This window comes from Erythranthe guttata, chromosome 12 (assembly GCF_056151865.1).
Source record: "Erythranthe guttata isolate IM_541 chromosome 12, IM_541, whole genome shotgun sequence".
NCBI classification, from domain to species: domain Eukaryota; kingdom Viridiplantae; phylum Streptophyta; class Magnoliopsida; order Lamiales; family Phrymaceae; genus Erythranthe; species Erythranthe guttata.
This window is the reverse complement of record NC_142544.1, coordinates 1,735,146-1,753,275: the sequence shown is the minus strand read 5'-3', so window position 1 is coordinate 1,753,275 and position 18,130 is coordinate 1,735,146. Positions and strand designations below refer to the sequence as shown.

General features: G+C 37.8%; 3 protein-coding genes across 3 annotated transcripts; 1 reads left to right on the top strand and 2 right to left on the bottom strand.

Annotated features, from left to right (window-relative positions):
• Positions 1–583: 583 nt before the first annotated feature.
• LOC105953506 (large ribosomal subunit protein uL23) lies at positions 584–2,350 on the top strand. Its single transcript, XM_012977174.2, has 2 exons — positions 584–862; positions 1,685–2,350. The coding sequence occupies exons 1-2, from the start codon at positions 704–706 to the stop codon at positions 2,105–2,107; spliced, it is 582 nt and encodes a 193-aa protein (XP_012832628.1). The 5' UTR covers positions 584–703; the 3' UTR covers positions 2,108–2,350.
• A 339-nt stretch (positions 2,351–2,689) lies between these two features.
• Positions 2,690–4,893, bottom strand: EMB2001 (P-loop containing nucleoside triphosphate hydrolases superfamily protein). The gene is made up of 4 exons (XM_012977173.2): positions 4,321–4,893; positions 4,141–4,210; positions 3,265–3,427; positions 2,690–3,159 (listed from the first exon to the last, which is right to left on the bottom strand). The coding sequence occupies exons 1-4, from the start codon at positions 4,781–4,783 to the stop codon at positions 2,944–2,946; spliced, it is 912 nt and encodes a 303-aa protein (XP_012832627.1). The 5' UTR covers positions 4,784–4,893; the 3' UTR covers positions 2,690–2,943.
• A 2,823-nt stretch (positions 4,894–7,716) lies between these two features.
• On the bottom strand, positions 7,717–11,588 carry LOC105953431 (uncharacterized). The gene is made up of 2 exons (XM_012977090.1): positions 11,373–11,588; positions 7,717–10,146 (listed from the first exon to the last, which is right to left on the bottom strand). The coding sequence occupies exons 1-2, from the start codon at positions 11,586–11,588 to the stop codon at positions 7,717–7,719; spliced, it is 2,646 nt and encodes an 881-aa protein (XP_012832544.1).
• Positions 11,589–18,130: the final 6,542 nt, after the last annotated feature.

Below are 18,130 nucleotides of genomic sequence, written 5' to 3'. Positions count from 1 at the left end.
TCAAATTTTATGTCTAACCTTAATTATTGGGCTTTTGGGAAGAATTGGGCTCACACACACCCACACAAAAAAAAAAAGAAAAAAAAATGGGTTCTATTTATTTTATGTATTAATTTTTGAGAAAATTATAATTTTGGTCCTATATGGTGGTCTCTTTATAAATTTAGTCCTATAAGTTGTCCTATTTTAATTTTACATGCAATAACTATGCAAAATTAGTATACTTAGTCCCATTTCACTCAAACTTTGAATTTTACCCGTCCTTTAATGATGTACATAACAAACTCTTATAAAGTTATTCACATGGACACTTAAAAATCATAAATTCTCCTCTAATTTGGTTTATAAATGTGTAGTCTTACGTAATTAAAATTCTACCAATAGTAAGTTAGATGTCGAATTTATAAATTTCCAACCATCCATATAAGTAAAATGCGTCAAGTTTATTTGTCGCGTCATAAAATTATAAATCATGTAAAATAGGACCAAAAATAAAATATTTGAAAAATTATTGCATGTAAAACTGAAATATGACAAGATAGAGGACTAAATTCCTAAATAGGCCAACATAGAGGACGAAAACTACAATTTCCCTTCATTTCTCGTCCCCAAAACCCCCCAATTAAAACCCTCTTCATTTTATCCTCCGGCGAAAACGAAACACAGTTTTTTTTTTTCTTCTTTCCCCCAATTAAATCTACTAATGATTGCTTCCGCCGTAGCTCCGCCGGCGGCAGCTTTTAGTTCCGGCAATTGGTACCGTGGGGACAGAGTTTCATTTCTCAATCGGTTTTCTTCCGGTTTACCTTCAGCTTCCAGAAAGTTCTTCCCTACGACGGCCATCTTTCATCCGATCGAAAAGGTGAATCTTTTCTTCTTTGTTTCTTTTCTATTGCTAATTTGAAATAAACTACTTTGATTTTGTGTGAATTAAATTTTTTTTTTTTATATTTATTTTCATTTAGAAAAAAAACATTTGGCCTTCGAATACTGAGAAACCTTAGTTGGTGTGTGTGAAGTTGGTACTTTTGCAGCTAATGAATTAAAATCATATTAAGTAAAATAATTAAAAAAAATATTAATTCAGCCTCTGCTAAGTTAATTGATTTCTGGTTATGTGCTTGTAAATAATTATCAGCTCATCAGCAATATGATTTAGGTGGTGTTTGCAAATGCTTTTAAAAATAGATTATGAGCTTTTTTCTGTACATAATTAGTTTGCAAAACAAGCTTTTGTTTTTGCTTCACTTAAAATAAGCAGCTTTAAGCTATAATTTCAAAAACACCATCGTACCTGCTTTTCCGAATGTAGTTTATTTTCCAGCTAATTTGCAAATACCCCCAACTTTTAGAAATAAACACTTAATTCCAACTTAACTCACAATCACTAACTTTTGCTTTTAATTGTATGTACACAACGCTACAAAATTATTTCGGTTATTCAAATGCTTACATGTGTATCTCACTCCGAGCAATCGATCGATTTTACTAGGTAGTCCATTATTTCTCGAAAATTTCAACTTTCGATTTCGTATTTCTATACACGGACGACAAAATATTGGCATGATAGTGGGTGAAGATTCTCATCGGTATTTGATTAGTCGAGATTTTTCCTCGATTTTTTTTATTTTATATAAGAATGAAGTTAAGTTAGTTTTATTTCCTGTTTTCTTTTCTCAATCAGAAAGTCGTATCATTACCTGATTTCGCGGAAATTGAAAAAATCGATACTCTGCCATCAACTTTCGAAGATATATTCATCCCAAAACCGAAGGCATCATCGTTCCGGAATGCACCAAAAAAGGAAAAGAATCCGAAACGGCTTAGCAGTAGTGCGGCCCAGAGGAATTTACTTCTCCCGGTTCTTCGATACCCGCTCACCACCGAGTCTGCTATGAAGGCAATTTTGGAACACAACACGTTGGTTTTTGTTGTGGACGAGCGTGCGGACAAAAACAGCATCAAAGACACCGTTCAGAATGTCTTTAACGTGAGGGCTAAAAAGGTAAATACCGCAATTACCCCTGACGGTACGAAGAAGGCTTTTATTATGCTGGCATCCGGTTTTAGTGCCTTGGATGTGGCGAAGAAGATCAAAATCTTGTGATTTTTTTTTTTTAATTTGTGCGCATGTTTGTATGAGTATGTTCGAAATTCGGATAAATTTTATTCGTGATTTTAAGGTTGTATCATTATTGTTGTGAATCGTAATTGTCTCCTCTCAGGGTGTTTTTCGTTTGAAATATAAGCTCTAATTACAAAAAAAAAAACCTTATGTTTGGTAGTTACAACCATTATGAATCTTCTTACACGTCTACTCTTGTGGTATTAAATTTACTGGAATCTTCTATATTATGTGGAATATTCTCCAATTTGTACCCGTCTTACTCCATTCCAGCTTCACATTTTGAAACAAGATCATACAATATGTTTCTTGACTTGTAAATATCAGATTGTGGTGCATTAGAAACAGTATTTTTGCACAAAACGAGTACAAATTAGAGAACGTTCTATTGAATCTAGAAGATTTCGTTGAATTCGACACCATAAGAGTGGATGTGTAAGAAGATTCATAATTGAGGGGATGATTGTAATTACCCAAACATGAGGAGTTTTTCCATAATTTGACCTCAGTAATTTACCCTATTTTATATTAACAACAAACAAGGCCTAACATTGTAGAATAATCTCAGAAGGGCCAATCAAAAGCTAATTAATAAGAACAAATTTCCATTCAAAGTATACACAACCAAGGTTCCAATTTAAGGAACACCATATGTTAATTCAACATAGTCACTATTTAATTTACAAAGGCTTCAAAAACCCGAGTAAATACCGAAACAATTACCGCTACAAAAAAAATAAAAAAAATCCCAGGTCGTCGTACACAGTACCTTCTTCGTGAAAACTCGGAGATTTTGTGGGGCCCACAAACATTCGTATTCACTCATTGTCCCAGTAGTTTCTAAGCTGCGACATGTGTAAGAGAAGCTCGTCTCTGCCCAAACCAGTGACACTGCTTGTCATAATCCAAGGAGGGTGTTTTTGTCTATAATTGTCTTTTATCAGTTCTTGAAACTCTCTAATATTCTCGTCGGGCCTTCTCCCTTTGGCTGCTTTCGTTTTATCGCACTTTGTAAAAACAAATGTCAACGGTATCTACAATTTTGTAAAAGAAATTGTAAGATAAAAACAGTAATCGGGTGTTAATAAACTATTAAATTTAAGAATATACGATGATTGTGAATTTAAAAACAAGCATACATTGTTCCGTCCAAGCCAATTAGCACAATCGAGGTCGATTTTCTTAGGTGGGACACTTGCATCGATTAATAGAAGAACAGAGACGAGAGATTCTCGGTTCAAAAAGTAGCCTTTAGTGAATGATGACCAATCCATTATTGCGGAATCCGGGGCGTTAGCAAAACTGCAGACGAAAGTATGGTACACAAGATTTAAAAAAAAAAACTACAAATAATTATAATAATAATACTTTATTGTAAAAATTAATAATATTCGAGAAAAAATGGATATAGTGTGCGTAAATATGAACATTTAATTGCCTTAAATTTAGAGATTAGGCAAATTATTTAGGTGGACTACGTGAGATAAACTAGGCAATTCGAGCTATTGCGACACAAATAATTCGCAGAATTGCAAGAAAAAAAATTAGAAAACTCGGAATAAACAGAGATTTGAAAAATTAAGAACCCGAACAATGGGATAATGTAATTCAACAACAAACAAAGAAACTAAACTAAGAAGCAAACGAATATTTTATCGTTCCGAGCAAGGGGGCGAAATACACTAGATCATAAAATTAATACTCCAGTCCTCCCGATTATCCGCTTATTTATTTATTTATTTTCCCGAAATTAATTCATTTTGCAATATCCTTCTCTACTCAACTAGTGATGGTGAAACTCATGGATCGAGGATTTTGCTATTCCCTAATTTTCCATAGTAAAATCGAGAATGTTCTAGGTTATACGCATATTCTAGAATGTTACCGATAATTAAAATAGATTCATCGAATTTGGATCAATTTTCTAGTGAATACGAAGGAAATTACACGGCATAACCGACCATCTTTCAGTTACACGGTAATAACTCCGAATCGAACTACATTTGGAAACTTACCCGTATCCGGGCAAATCGACAATGTACCAACTTTTATTAACCAAGAAATGATTAATCAACTGAGTCTTTCCTGCAAAAAAAAAATATATATATATATCCATTTAATTTCAATATTCAATCCCAATATTAAATTAAAAAAAAAAGAATTCAGTTTTAATACAGACAAATATTTCATTCAACCTGGCTTCTTAGAAGTGAGGGCAACTTCCTTTTTGCGGACAAGAAAGTTAATGAGGGAAGACTTTCCGACATTGGACCGGCCCAACATTGCGAATTCGGGCCGTTCGTCTTGCGGGCAATCCTTGGCCCGAATGCTGCTCTTCACGAAATCCACCTCCTTGATTTTCGCGTCGCCGGCGTAGGGTCCCACCACGATGTTCGACCCGGGCAGGACCATGTCCTCTGTCACCTCATCCGGGTCGACCCCCGGCGGCACAAATAGCACCGTCCGCGCGAACTTGTTGGATTTCGCCTCCGCCGCCGCCGCCGCGGCTCCGGAGGCGCGGTGGGGGTTTGGGGTTTGAGAGGCGGCGGCGCGAAACGAGAGCGAAAATGGGGGTGGTGGGCGAGGGTTGGGAGATGGGAATTTGAGGAGAGAGGAGAAAGTGGGGTGAAAGAGACGAGATCTTAGAATCAGTAGCATTATTTTTGCAATAAAATTGATTTATTGAAGAAAGCTTCTATCTATAAGCAAGAACAGAGGATAGAGGGTTTGGGGGTTTTTAAAAATAAACCGATAATCGATTTTATTTTATTTTTTACTTATTTATTTTTTTGAAAATAATAATTGAATCTGAAATGTTAAATGTCGTTTCAATTTTACTAATGTCGTTTTGACTTCGAACCTGAGTTTGACATATTTCTATTTTAATTTTGGCAAACTTCGAAACACGAAAACTGTAGTCATTTGGGTTAGCTTTCTAATCCAATTTAAATCCACTAGATTGGATGTCGTGTGACAAAGTTATGCATGAATGAGTCACATTTTGAATTTTAGATACCTCAATACATCAAAGTTGTGGCAGTATCCGTTGATTCATGTATATCTTTCTCGTCCGATATCGAATTTTGGTGATTCAAGTTGGATTAGAAAACTAACTCAGAATACTACAAATTATATTTTTCGGCTTTTGTAAAATTTGGAATTAAAAAGGATCAAAATCACGCTTGAAGTCGTAACGGTATTATTAAACCTCGAAAGAAATTTATCACATCCCTAATTGAATTATTCCCTCATCAGGGAAAATAATTTTTTTTTTATCATATTAAAGGGAAAAAGATATTCGAAAAAATTGTTATTTTGGATATCGAATGATGCAATATTTATTAAAATAAAAAAAATAATATTATTTTAGTCTAAAATTAAGAATATTTAATAATTCTCTAAATTAATGTACATACTAGACACTTGAAAAGAAATGGACGGAGTATATTTGAAAATCACGATCGAATTTCTCTCCGTAAAAAAATATTTGTCATTTTAGAAATTATTTTTTTTCTTCAAATTATTGGTTAAAATATAATTCAATGCATTTCATGGACTTTTTTGTTTTGGGTTTGATTGGAGAGCCCATCTAGTTTTCATGCCCATTGGTACTTCTTATGGGCCCTAATCAATTGAATTAACCTAATAATTAAACCTAAATGATTTTTGTCAGACTTTTTTTTTTCTATAATCATTTTCATTTTTAAAATATTTTAATTTACTATTTAATTTAAAGTTTTTTTTTTTAAAATACACCAATAACTTAATTTCCGAACATTATTAGAATTTATCATATCAATAGTTTTAATTTTATTATTTTACGAAAGGAGGTGTTCCTGTTTTTGAAAATTTATGAAATTTTCATAAACTTTTTTTAAAGTATTAAAATTCATGTGATTTCCAAAAATTTTGATTCTAAATTTTTATAAATTTTGGAATAGTAATGAATTTCTAGATTCCGAAACTTTTGTAATTGGAATTGGAATTAGTTTGGTACTTTCGAAAAAAAAAATGATTTCTTTTCTAAAAAACTTAATTCGGATCCGTTCCATCCGACGTTCACTCGTACATATATATGATTGAGGCACAGATTGTATACACAACTATTATTATTAGGCTGCGGCTATATGTAATACTAATTTCACTTGTGCGAGATCAAATTAAAGAAATATTCTAAAAGATTCTATTTTATTAACATGAAATGAAAAATATACTCATAAATTAAATTGGCTTTTGTTTGCTTATGCAAGACCAAGACCAAATAACAAATAATGAAAAAAACAAAAATAAGAGAATGGTGAAATTAAAAAATCCCCTGTGAAACCCTACCCTATGCCCAAGCTCCGCCACCGACCGTCGCTCTTGATGCGATGTTTTTGTGGTCTTATACATATTTTTGAAACCTTGGATGAATTTGGACAGTAAACTGCGTCTTCGCATTCGCCTTTTGCTATAAAAAATAAATGAATATTGAAATAAAAAGTAATTGGAAAATAAAAAGTTAGAAAAAAATATGAAACTAAGGTGTCCATAAATTCGACACCTTAATGTCGAAATTTAGTATATTTGACTAATTTGCTAACAGTTAAATTTCAACACTAAGGTGTCGATTTTGTACTCCAAAATCGACATCTCAATGTCGATTTTTACCTATAAAATTTGACATGTACATGTCAACCGCGTCTACGCGGTATTTAAAAAAATATATGAAACAACTAAATTTCGACATTAAGGTGTCGAATATATGTCCATAAATTCGACACCTTAATGTCGAAATTTAGTATATTTGGACTAATTTGCTAACAGTTAAATTTCGACAGTAAGGTGTCGATTTTGTACTCCAAAATCGACATCTCAATGTCGATTTCTACCTATAAAATTCGACCTATACATGCCGACTTCGTCTGCGCCGGATTTTTTTTGGGAAAACGATATTGTAGCTAAAAAGCACATAAATACATATCTTCCTGGGTTCTTCCACCGTATAATCTTCTATTTTGATGTCTTCTGCCACAAATACTTGCCATATTTGTAAGATTTGTTGAGTTTTGATGATTTTGAATGTTTAGGTTTTGTGGATTTATAGAGGAGGAAGGAGAAATGTTTTGTGGGTTTTGGAAGATGAGAGTTGGTCTTGTGGTTTTGTGATCGGGTTTTTTGTATTGCACATTTGGAATTTTTAATTTTTTTTAACAAATAAAAATATTACAATATTTATACATTGAAAAATTTAATTTGATCTTGCATAAGTGAAATTAGTCTTGCATATAGCCGCAGCCTTATTATTAACATTTGAAAACTTATTAATCATCCTACACACTTGCAAATTCACCTGAGTGATACAACTCGGATGTTACTCCGTGCAACGAAATTTCCTCAAAATCAGATTTAATGTCATCAATTAATTGCGAAATATGTCATCAAGTGGGGAAAAAAAATACTATATATTAAAAAAACAGCCTTTACATGCAGTGGCGAATCCAGGATTTTAATTAAGGGTGTTCGAAATATAATAACAAAAAAAATATATAAATAATACACATGGAATTTTTTTTTTAAATACTACCGTTTTAATATACAAAAAAAAAGTTCTAAAATATTTTTCGACGTGGTCCTATTTCTTGGAAAAAAGTCATCACTTCGTCGACACTAACATTATCTAATATATCCTTTTCAATGTACGACACCAAAATATTATTCAACAATTGATCCCCCATACGATTGCGTAGTTCTGACTTGACAATCTTCATTGCAGAAAATACCCTTTCCACTGATGCGGTTGCAACCGGCAAAATTAACGACAACTTCAATAGCAAATACACCGATGGATAAGTAATATGTTTTCTCTTTGCAACCAACTTCTCAGCAAGCCTACTAGCCCCCACCATATTTGAAAAGTCTTGATCACTTCTAACATCTCTAATAAAATTTTCAAGTTGATTTTCAAGAACGATAAGACCACAATCATCAAACTCGCTTGGATAAAATCCAGCTAATTTCACCAAAGCATTTGTATCAAAAGCAGAAAACGAATTACTTGGATCAAAACACGATATCAAACTAAGTAACTCCGTATTGGTATTATCAAAACGATCGTTCAACTCTGAAAGTTGAAGATCTATGACTGTGTAAAGCACCTCAATTTGATAATGATTCAAGTTTGTAATTTGTGTACCTCTCCGGGATATTCTGCCATCTCTTGAGTAAAGTAGAAAATTATCATCCATGTTTGGGACAAGAATGTCATGCTCAACACAAAATTCTGAAGTTTCTTGCAACAATTTGCCCCAACCATCTTCTCTCAATTCTTGCAGTCGATCTTTAGCAAAAGTAACAAGCTTCATGGCATTAGCAAGGTCTTGGTCTTTTTTTTGCAATGCTTGTGATAAATCATTTGTGATTCCCAAGACTGATCTCATTAAGTGCAAAACAAAGGCAAACTCAAAACACTCAATATTTCTTAAAAGAATTGTGGCTTGTCCACAATGAGCAACATCATCACCGTTATTTGCTAAATACTTTAGTACATCAACCACCGACGAGAACAACTTAATCATACTCAAGATTGTGAAATAATATGAATTCCAACGTGTATCTCCCGGCCTTTTTAAAGTGGCTTCTTGATTCAAACCACTACCCGTTACAAAATTATCAAAAGAAATCTTTTCGCACAGTTTTTCAAATTGTTTCTCCCGAAGCAACTCTTGACGTTTACAAGAACCTCCAATAATATTTTCTAACATTGCAAGAGAACCAAAAAACTCACATAATTGCTTGTTCTTCTTAGTAATTTGCACAAGAGCCAACTGAAGTTGATGAGCAAAACAATGGACATAAAAAGCAGACTTGTTTTCTTTCAATATTAAACTCTTCAAACCATTAAACTCTCCTTGCATGTTACTAGCTCCATCATAACCTTGGCCACGCACACGTGACAAGCTCAAGCCAAATGTCGTAAGAAGAGACTCAAGAGAAACTTTCAGACATCGTGCAGTAGTGTTTGGAACATGAACAACGCCAATAAAACGTTCAATAATTTTCCCATCACCGTTCACATAAAGTAAAGCAACGGCCATTTGTTCTTTAATGGAAACATCACGTGTCTCGTCAACTAGTAAAGCAAAGAAATCATCACCAATGTCACAAAGAATAGCCTTCAAGACAAAATGGGCAAATGAACTGATAATTTGGTTTTGAATATTTGGTGCTTTCATTATGCAATTTCCCGGAGAGTTATCCAAAACAACTCGATTAATTTCATCGTTGTCTTCCGCCATAACCTTGATAAGCTCAACAAAATTACCTTTATTTAGCGACTCATTTGATTCATCATGCCCCCGCAATGCAAGTCCTTGCCGTAAGAGATATCTTATGGCTTTAGTCGTTGTACGCAACCGAATGTAATACTCACGTTTAGATTCTTTAGTTTTGTTCGCAAGAGGAACATCTATGTGACATTTATTATTCATTAAATCTTGACAAGCCATGTAGCAATGATGATGAACGCTATCATGATTTCCCTCGTGTGTTCTCAAACTCTTTTTCTTGTGCCAATTCTTATAACCTTCACCAACAAATTTATCACCACCCCCTTTTGCACTATCGCCAACCTTAAAAAGATAGCAACATAAGCAAAATACCTCATCTTTACTTTCACTATATTCCAACCAACTACCAAATTCATTGTACCAATCCGCACTAAATCTACGTTCTTGTCCATATAAAGTAGATTGAGGAAATGTATGGAGTCGAGGTTGACAAGGACCTTTTTGTAAGTAAGCTCTCCGGATAGTTTCAAGCTCTTTTGAAGTCTTAGCAAGAACACTAATAGGCAATCTTAATCCCGGGTCGGCCTCAATAGTGTTCGCATTAACTTCTATTTGCAATTGAGAGTGAATACCTTGAACTTGTCCTTCTTGGACGATATCATTAGTTGGCCTTCCAATATTCACATTATCATTTGATGTTGATGGTTCTTCTAGCCGAGAGCGTTTTGTCTTTGTCACAAATCGATCTAGTTTCTGAAAATAAATATAATTAGATAAAAATAGAAGTTTTTATAATAATTAAAAATGGATGGAATCCCTACATAATGTGGTGCACGTGCAAAGTGCATATATCCTTTTGTTTTGCAATTAAAAATTCCACTTAAAATTACAAATTTATATCCTCAAAAAAAAAAAAAAACCCAACAAAAATTACTCCACAAAAAATAATGTGGCCAGTGGTCGGTCTTGACTCTTGCACAATAACTGCGCCCCCCCCCCCCCCCCCCCCCCCCCCAAAACCTCTCACAGAGGTAGAATTGTTGAGGCCTTAATTTTAATTTTTTTATTTTCTTTTCTTTCAACCCAATTAAAAAATCTCCTTTTACTAAATTAATGAAATTGTTGCTAACCTGTTGCGTCATAGGGATGAATTGGTGGCGGAAATCATGTGTTGTTTGATCGGAGTTGACGAAGGGAGAAGGAAACCAAACCACGATCGTTTTTTTTTTTCCAACTTTTTTGTGTTCTCTGTTTTTATATTTTGTTACAGGAGTAAAAAGTGAAAAACAGAGGAAAAAGCCTTCTGGAAAATGGCCTCTGTTTGTGGGTAAGGTTATATTAATTTTTACTAAATTTCAATTTAACCCCCCATTAGTTATAAATATAAAAACAAACCCAAAAATTAATATATAATTTTTTTTTTTTTTTTTTTTAAATCCAAGGGTGTGCAACTGCACACCCTAGGACCATGCTACATACGCCTCTGTTTACATGGTATAGAGTGATTGCAATAAGTCAAAGTCAACGGAAAATGATCTGCTACAATTATTTTGCAATTTCATACAACCGCCTATTATATTGGAATAGCTTCGAATAATATATCATATATATAGATTCTTCATACCGGTGTTGACTTTCAAATTCCACTAATATTTCGGACCAAATCTATTTTAATTATTCCACTGACAGGTATTTTTATTGTCAATATCAAAAAAGAAAAAAAATAATAAAATTAATAAAAATAATAATAAAATAAAAATAAAAAAATAATAGTAATAACATAAAGAGTAAAAAGCAGTTTGCCCCCTAAACTAATGCCCGTTTTGCGCTTTGCCCCCCAAACAATTTTTTTTTGCACGTTTTTACCTAAACTTGTGTTTTTGTTACACATTGCCCTAAAAATGGTATTTTCTGGTGATTTCCGCCAGAATACTAGACATGTGCAAATCACGTGAGTTTGGCAGGGGCAAACTTGTCACTTCACTCATATTCTTCATTCCCCTTCGTCTCTCCCAACGCCATCCTTCATCCTCCATTTTTGACGCAGATTTTCTCCCCTGTGAAATTTCATCTTTCTCACACACAACTGAAGGAGTAGGATGAATTGTTATTTTTGTTAGAGCAATTTTCTCGATATTTTCTGCACTCTCCCACTCTCGATCTACACAATTCTCACTTTTAACATGGAAATCCATCTCACTTTACCTCCAAGATCCCACTTTTCAGCAATATTTCTGGATGAATGACACTCGATGGATGAAGGGGGAATCGCAAAACTCAATTTCATAGTCGAATTGATTATTCGAAAATAATCCTCAATTCTCGAATCTGAAGAAAATAATTTTCCCATTTTATTTCAATCCACTCCCGACGAAGAAATTCTTACATTCTGAGAATATAAAATTGTACCCCAATCCAAAATCCAAAATCCAAACAATAACAACACACAAACATTAAAAAACATTAACCTTCATATTAAAGCAAACAACAATGGAGTTTTTTTATTTATTTAATTAAGATTAAAAAGCTACTGTACTATTGAATTGGTGATTTTTATTTTCAAAGAAGCATGGAAAATTGATATGCTGAAGCATTCTCATGAGGGGGAAAAAAGCAAAAGCAGCGGAGAAATCATTTTCTACAAAAACCTCGGTCTGCCCATCTCACAATCCTCTCATGTCCAGAATTCCTGGCCAAAAAGGACGGGGAAATTGGGGGATGTATTTTCTTCTGCACTATAAGTGATTAAAGGATGGGGAAGAAGAAGAAGACTAATCAAGGGGAGAAATGGAGAACTTGCTTCTGTGTATTTGAGAATTTGAGAAGAGAGATTACGGAGATGACAAAAAACAAAAAAAATAGAAAGTGAAAAAATAAAAACAGAGAGAGAGGATGGAGAAAAAGAGGGAATGCAAGTGAATGGACAAGTTTGCCCCTGTCAAACTCACGTGATTCGCACATGCCTAGTATTCCAGCGGAAATCACCGGAATATACCGTTTTTAGGGCAACGTGCAACAAAAGCACGAGTTTAGGTAAAAACGTGCAAAAAAAAATTGTTTGGGGGGCAAAGCGCAAAACAAGCATTAGTTTAGGGGGCAAACTGCTTTTTACTCTAACATAAAAATTCATGCCAGCTATCCAAAATTGTTTATAATGACAAATTTAATAATTTTGCCCAGGGCTTCTGAATCACCAGGGCGGCCCCTGTAATTATTGCAGGACAAAATATTTCAATTTGAAGTCACGTACGTTTGTTTTTGTCTCAAGATCTACATGCATATTGCATGGATAATAATTATGGATGAAAATGTACAGCTTTATTTGTTAGTGGCATTTTTGTAATTAATTTTTATTTTTTCATATTTTTTTTTTATTAATTCTTCTATTATTTAATTACCAGTTTTATATTATGACAATTAAGTTTATATAATTCTTTGTCGAGTAGTGATGCTGCTCCAAAATGTTGGGTCAGCCCAATGGTCTTGAAGCCCACAGGTCTCCTAAGTCCGGGAATCTTCAAGCCCAATATCGGGAATGCCGAGAATCCTTGCCACGCGTCCGAGGTAGTCGAAGGGATCGCTCCACTCGTTAAATGATGCTGCTCCAAAATGTTGGGTCAGCCCAATGGTCTTGAAGCCCACATGTTTCCTAAGTGCGGGAATCTTCAAGCCCAATATTGGGAATGTCACGCGTCCGAGGTAGTCAAAGGGATCGCTCCACTCGTTAACCTACAAAACAGTTGAAAACACTAGGTGACACGGATTGTCCTCCGATGCTCAAGTCAGAAAACTATCACAATATAAGCAAATAATATTAATTAATTGCCTCAATAGTGCTTACCTTATTATGTGATTGATAACACACATTTATAGGTGGGGTTTGGTATGGTTTTCTTGTAGAAAAACAATGTGGGACAAAAAAATATTAGCTTTCTTCCCATAAGCTTCTCATAAAGTTCTTAATTAAGGCCTTTGTATTGGGCTTTTCCTTTTAATGAGCATCTTGGGCTTTTTGGGTTAACGTCCAATTAGACACATCATTAAGCCCCCCACTCCCAGGTTGAGTCACGGGCCCGTGGGTCTGCCTGGGAGTAATTATGAACAGTCGCTCGAAGACGAAATAATTTTCTTGTTTTCCTTGAGTTTCAAGGTGGTAGGAAATTTTGAAGTCGGCTATAGAGATCTTACAGAGGCGGGCGCTGCAGTTAGACGATGATAGTTTTTTAAGGGAGACCCATTTGTTGTACGGCGGCGATCTGTCGCCAAAATTATTGGAGGAAGTTGTGATATCCATTGGCTTTGTTGCCTAGTGAAAATCGCGCATTTCCTAAAGAATGAGTTATGTTTCAACTTATCCGCAAGACGGCATCCCTTGGATATATCGCCTAGTGGGGGGTCCGTCTCTCGTAAATAATGAGCTTTACTTTATCTTTTTAGCGGGGCGAAACCCCTTGACTTTATTGCCTAGTGGGAGACACGCATTTCGTAAAGAATGAGTTATGATTCACATTTTTCGGTGAGACGGTATCCCTTGGCTATATCGCCTAGTAGGAGGCTCGGCTCTCGTAAAGAATAAACTTTTACTTTATCTTTTTAGGTAAGACGGTATCCCTTGGCTTTAACGCCTAGTGGGAAGTCCGTATTTTTGTAAAAAATGAGTCATGCTTCACCTTTTTCGGTGAGACGGTATCCGTTGGCTATATCGCCTAGTGGGAGGCTCGACTCTCGTAAAGAATAAGCTTTTACTTTATCTTTTTAGGTAAGACGGTATCCCTTGGCTTTAATGCCTAGTGGGAAGTCCGTATTTTTGCACTTGGTGGTTGATCAGACCCTCAAGTTTTTTATGCAGGAAGTCTGCCCGTTTACCTAAGTTTTTTGTGGTGGGTAAGACTTCCCTGAGCTTTAGTTGCTCTATTTTTTGGAGCTTTGGGGAGCGAGAAACCAAGGTTTGGATTGGCCAGACCCTTTGTGATCCCTGATATCTTCCCCTTTAGCTATTTTTTGAGTCAATTGATTTTTTGTTAAACCAATTGTAGATGCCTCGAACGAAAACGCGTAGAGAAGACAAATGGTTGATGTAGAAATTACGGCGGCGGTATCCCACCGGCTAAAATAGTTTATTAAGAATCATGCTGACGGTATGCCTTGAAAATATTGTGCGGGGCGGTATGCCATCGATTATTGCTGAAAAGAAATTACATGAGGCCCGCGTGGGGCAATAGTAAATACTAAGTAAAGTATTTCTTCAGGATTGCGATTGTTCTAGGAATTCTCTCAAGTGCCCGTTGTGGACAAGTCTTTCGAGCGCTCGCATAAGCTGAAAACACTCCTCAGCAGTGTGACCTCGATCTCTGTGGTATTCACTGTAATCATCCAAATTTTTTCGTTATGGATTCTCCTTCATCCATCTCGATGGTTGAAGAATTTATTTTTGCTCTGCGATGATCATTATGTCAACAAGCTTATCCTTGAGAGGTGAGAACTTCTCGAAGGTGCGATTTTTTGCGGAACGCCTCTCTTATTTTCTATTATAGCTGTGGCTTCCCTCGTCGCGCTTTCGCTTAAGGGGTACCCTCATCTATGCAGTCTCCTCAATCCGAATGTACTTCTTAGTGCGATTCAGGAGCTCCTCTAGGGTCATAGGGGGTTGGCCTGCGATGTACTCTTGAAAGCGAACATGCTTCAAATTGTGTTACAATATGTCGGTTACCATTTCGTGATTAAAGAGGGGCACTTCATGTACTGCTTTGACAAATTGTTGCAAGTAATTCATTAGCGACTCTCCGTCTCGCTGTATGACCTTGAAGAGATACGACCAGTTTTGGCGTATTTCTTGCTTATAGAGTATTGGTGACGGAAAATCGTCGTTAGTTGGTCCAGATTGTCTATGGACGATCCGGGCAAGCTGTTGAACCAAATTTGTACCTAATCTGCTAGCGTGGTCCGAAAAATCTTGCAGTGAGCTGCGTTACTAAGACCGTAGAGGTCAATCTTGGCTTAAAAATTATTTAAGTGATCTTAAGGATCCCCGGTTTCGTCGAATTGGGGGAGATTAGGATCCTGAATCTGAGAGGCAACACTTCTTTCACAATAGCAGGAATAAATGGGTAATTCGGGTGGACAATGCTCCAAAGTGAGCGGCCGTCGACCTCGAGACTTCTCGTCGAGGACTCCTTTAATTGCAGTCGTCGGAGCCTGGTCGATGCCTTCTTGCTTATTAGTGTCGGGAAGCTCTACTTCCGAGTTAGTTTCGAGGGGAGTTTTCGCGGTGGTGCGCATGTTCGTGGTGTCCTCCGCCTCAAGGCCTTTGATGATAGTCATACGACCGGGAATAACTAACCGCTTCTCATCCGACGGCTTTCCATCGCTCTCTCCCTTGAAGGGGCTCGGGCTCTTTGCCTTAGTGGACGTTGTGATTGGCGACGAGTTTCTCTTCGAAGCGCGCGGTCTGATGATGTGTTACGCCGAGACTAGTGGCGGTGAGCGTTTCTTTGCGGCGCGCGGTCTGAGGATGTGCTACGCTGAGGCGAGTGGTAGTGAGCGTATCTTCGAGGCGCGCGGTCTGAGGATGTGCTACGCTGAGGCGAGTGGCGGTGAGTGTTTCTTCGAGGCGCGAGGTCAGAGAATGTGCTACGCTGAGGCGAGTGGTGGTGATCGTATATTCGAGGCACACGGTCTGAGGATGCGCTACGCTGAGGCAAGTGGTGGTTAGCGTATATTCGAGGAGCCCGTTCGGAGGAAGAACTTTGGCCGTCAAGCGATACTCTTTCTTCAGAGTCATGGAGCTCCACAATTGGCGGAGTGGTATGGACATGCACGGAATCCGTAGGATCGCTTCCGATATGAATAGTTTCTTCAAAGTCAGTTGTGCCTTGAGCATTGATATACTGAGCTACAACGTCCGTCGCTGCCCAAGATGCTACTTTGGCCGCCGTCTTCTCCATTAAGGCTTGTAATTCCTCTGCAGTCATCTAGATGACCGGCGCTGAAGATCCCGCAAGGTTGGCCGCTCCCGTCGTTCTCTTCCTTCGAAGCGGCTCTATGACTCCAGCGTTACCTTGAAGCGGATGGTTGAGATCGCCTTGACCACCTTCGTTGGCCGCTCCCGTAGTTCTTTTCGTTCGAGTCGACTCTGGGACTCTGCCGTTACTTCGAGGCGGTTGGTTGAGATTGCCCTGACCACCTTCGTTGGCCGCTTCCGTAGTTCTTTTCCTTTTCCGCAGCTTTGAGACTCCACTGCTACCTTGAAGCGGTTGGTTGGGATCGCCTTGACCCTATTCGTTGGCCGCTCCCGTAGTTCTTTTGCTTCGAGGCGGCTCTAAGACTCTGCCGCTATCTCGAGGCGGCTCTGAGACTTCGTCGCTTCCTCGAGGCGATTAGTTGGGATCGCTTTGACCCTCTTCTTTGTCTGCTCCCGTAGTTCTTTTGCTTCGAGACGGCTCTAAGACTATGCCGCTACCTCGAGGCTCTAAGACTCCGTCGCTTCCTCGAGGCGGTTGGTTGGGATCGTTTTGACCCTTTTCGTTGGCCGCTCTCATAGTTCTTTTGCTTCGAGGTGGCTCTAAGACTCTGCCGCTCCTCGAGGCGGCTCTAAGACTCCGTCGCTTCCTCGAGGCGGTTGGTTGGAATCGCCTTGACCCTCTTCGTTGGTCGCTCTCGTAGTTCTTTTGCTTCGAGGCGGCTGTAAGACTCTACCGCTCCTCGAGACGGCTCTAAGACTCCGTCGCTTCCTCGAGAAGGCTCTAAGACTCTGCCGCTACCTCGAGACGGCTCTAAGCATCATTCCCACAGACGACGCCAAAATGATGCTGCTCCAAAATGTTGGGTCAGCCCAATGGTCTTGAAGCCCACAGGTCTCCTAAGTCCGGGAATCTTCAAGCCCGATATCGGGAATGCCGAGAGTCCTTGCCACGCGTCCGAGATAGTCGAAGGGATCGCTCCACTCGTTAAATGATGCTGTTCCAAAATGTTGGGTCAGCCCAATGGTCTTGAAGCCCACATGTCTCCTAAGTGCGGGAATCTTCAAGCCCAATATCGGGAATGCCGAGAGTCCTTGCCACGCGTCCGAGGTAGTCGAAGGGATCCCTCCACTCGTTAAATGATGCTGCTCCAAAATGTTGGGTCAGCCCAATGGTCTTGAAGCCTACAGGTCTCCTAAGTCCGGGAATCTTCAAGCCCAATCGGGAATGCCGAGAGTCCTTGCCACGCGTCCGCGGTAGTCAAAGGGATCACTCCACTCGTTAACCTAAAAAACAGTTGAAAACACAAGGTGACACACCGGGGGTGGCCCGAGGGTCAGCCCAATGGTCTTGAAGCCTACAGGTCTCCTAAGTCCGGGAATCTTCAAGCCCAATATCGGGAATGCCGAGAGTCCTTGCCACGCGTCCGAGGTAGTCAAAGGGATCACTCCACTCGTTAACCTACAAAACAGTTGAAAACACTAGGTGACACGGATTGTCCTCCGATGCTCAAGTCAGAAAACTATCACAATATAAGCAAATAATATTAATTAATTGCCTAAATAGTGCTTACCTTATTATGTGATTGATAACACACATTTATAGGTGGAGTTTGGTATGTTTTCTTGTAGAAAAACAATGTGGGACAAAAAAATATTAGCTTTCTTCCCATAAGCTTCTCATAAAGTTCTTAATTAAGGCCTTTGTATTGGGTTTTTCCTTTTTATTGAACATCTTGGGCTTTTTGGGTTAACGTCCAATTAGACACATCAAGTAGG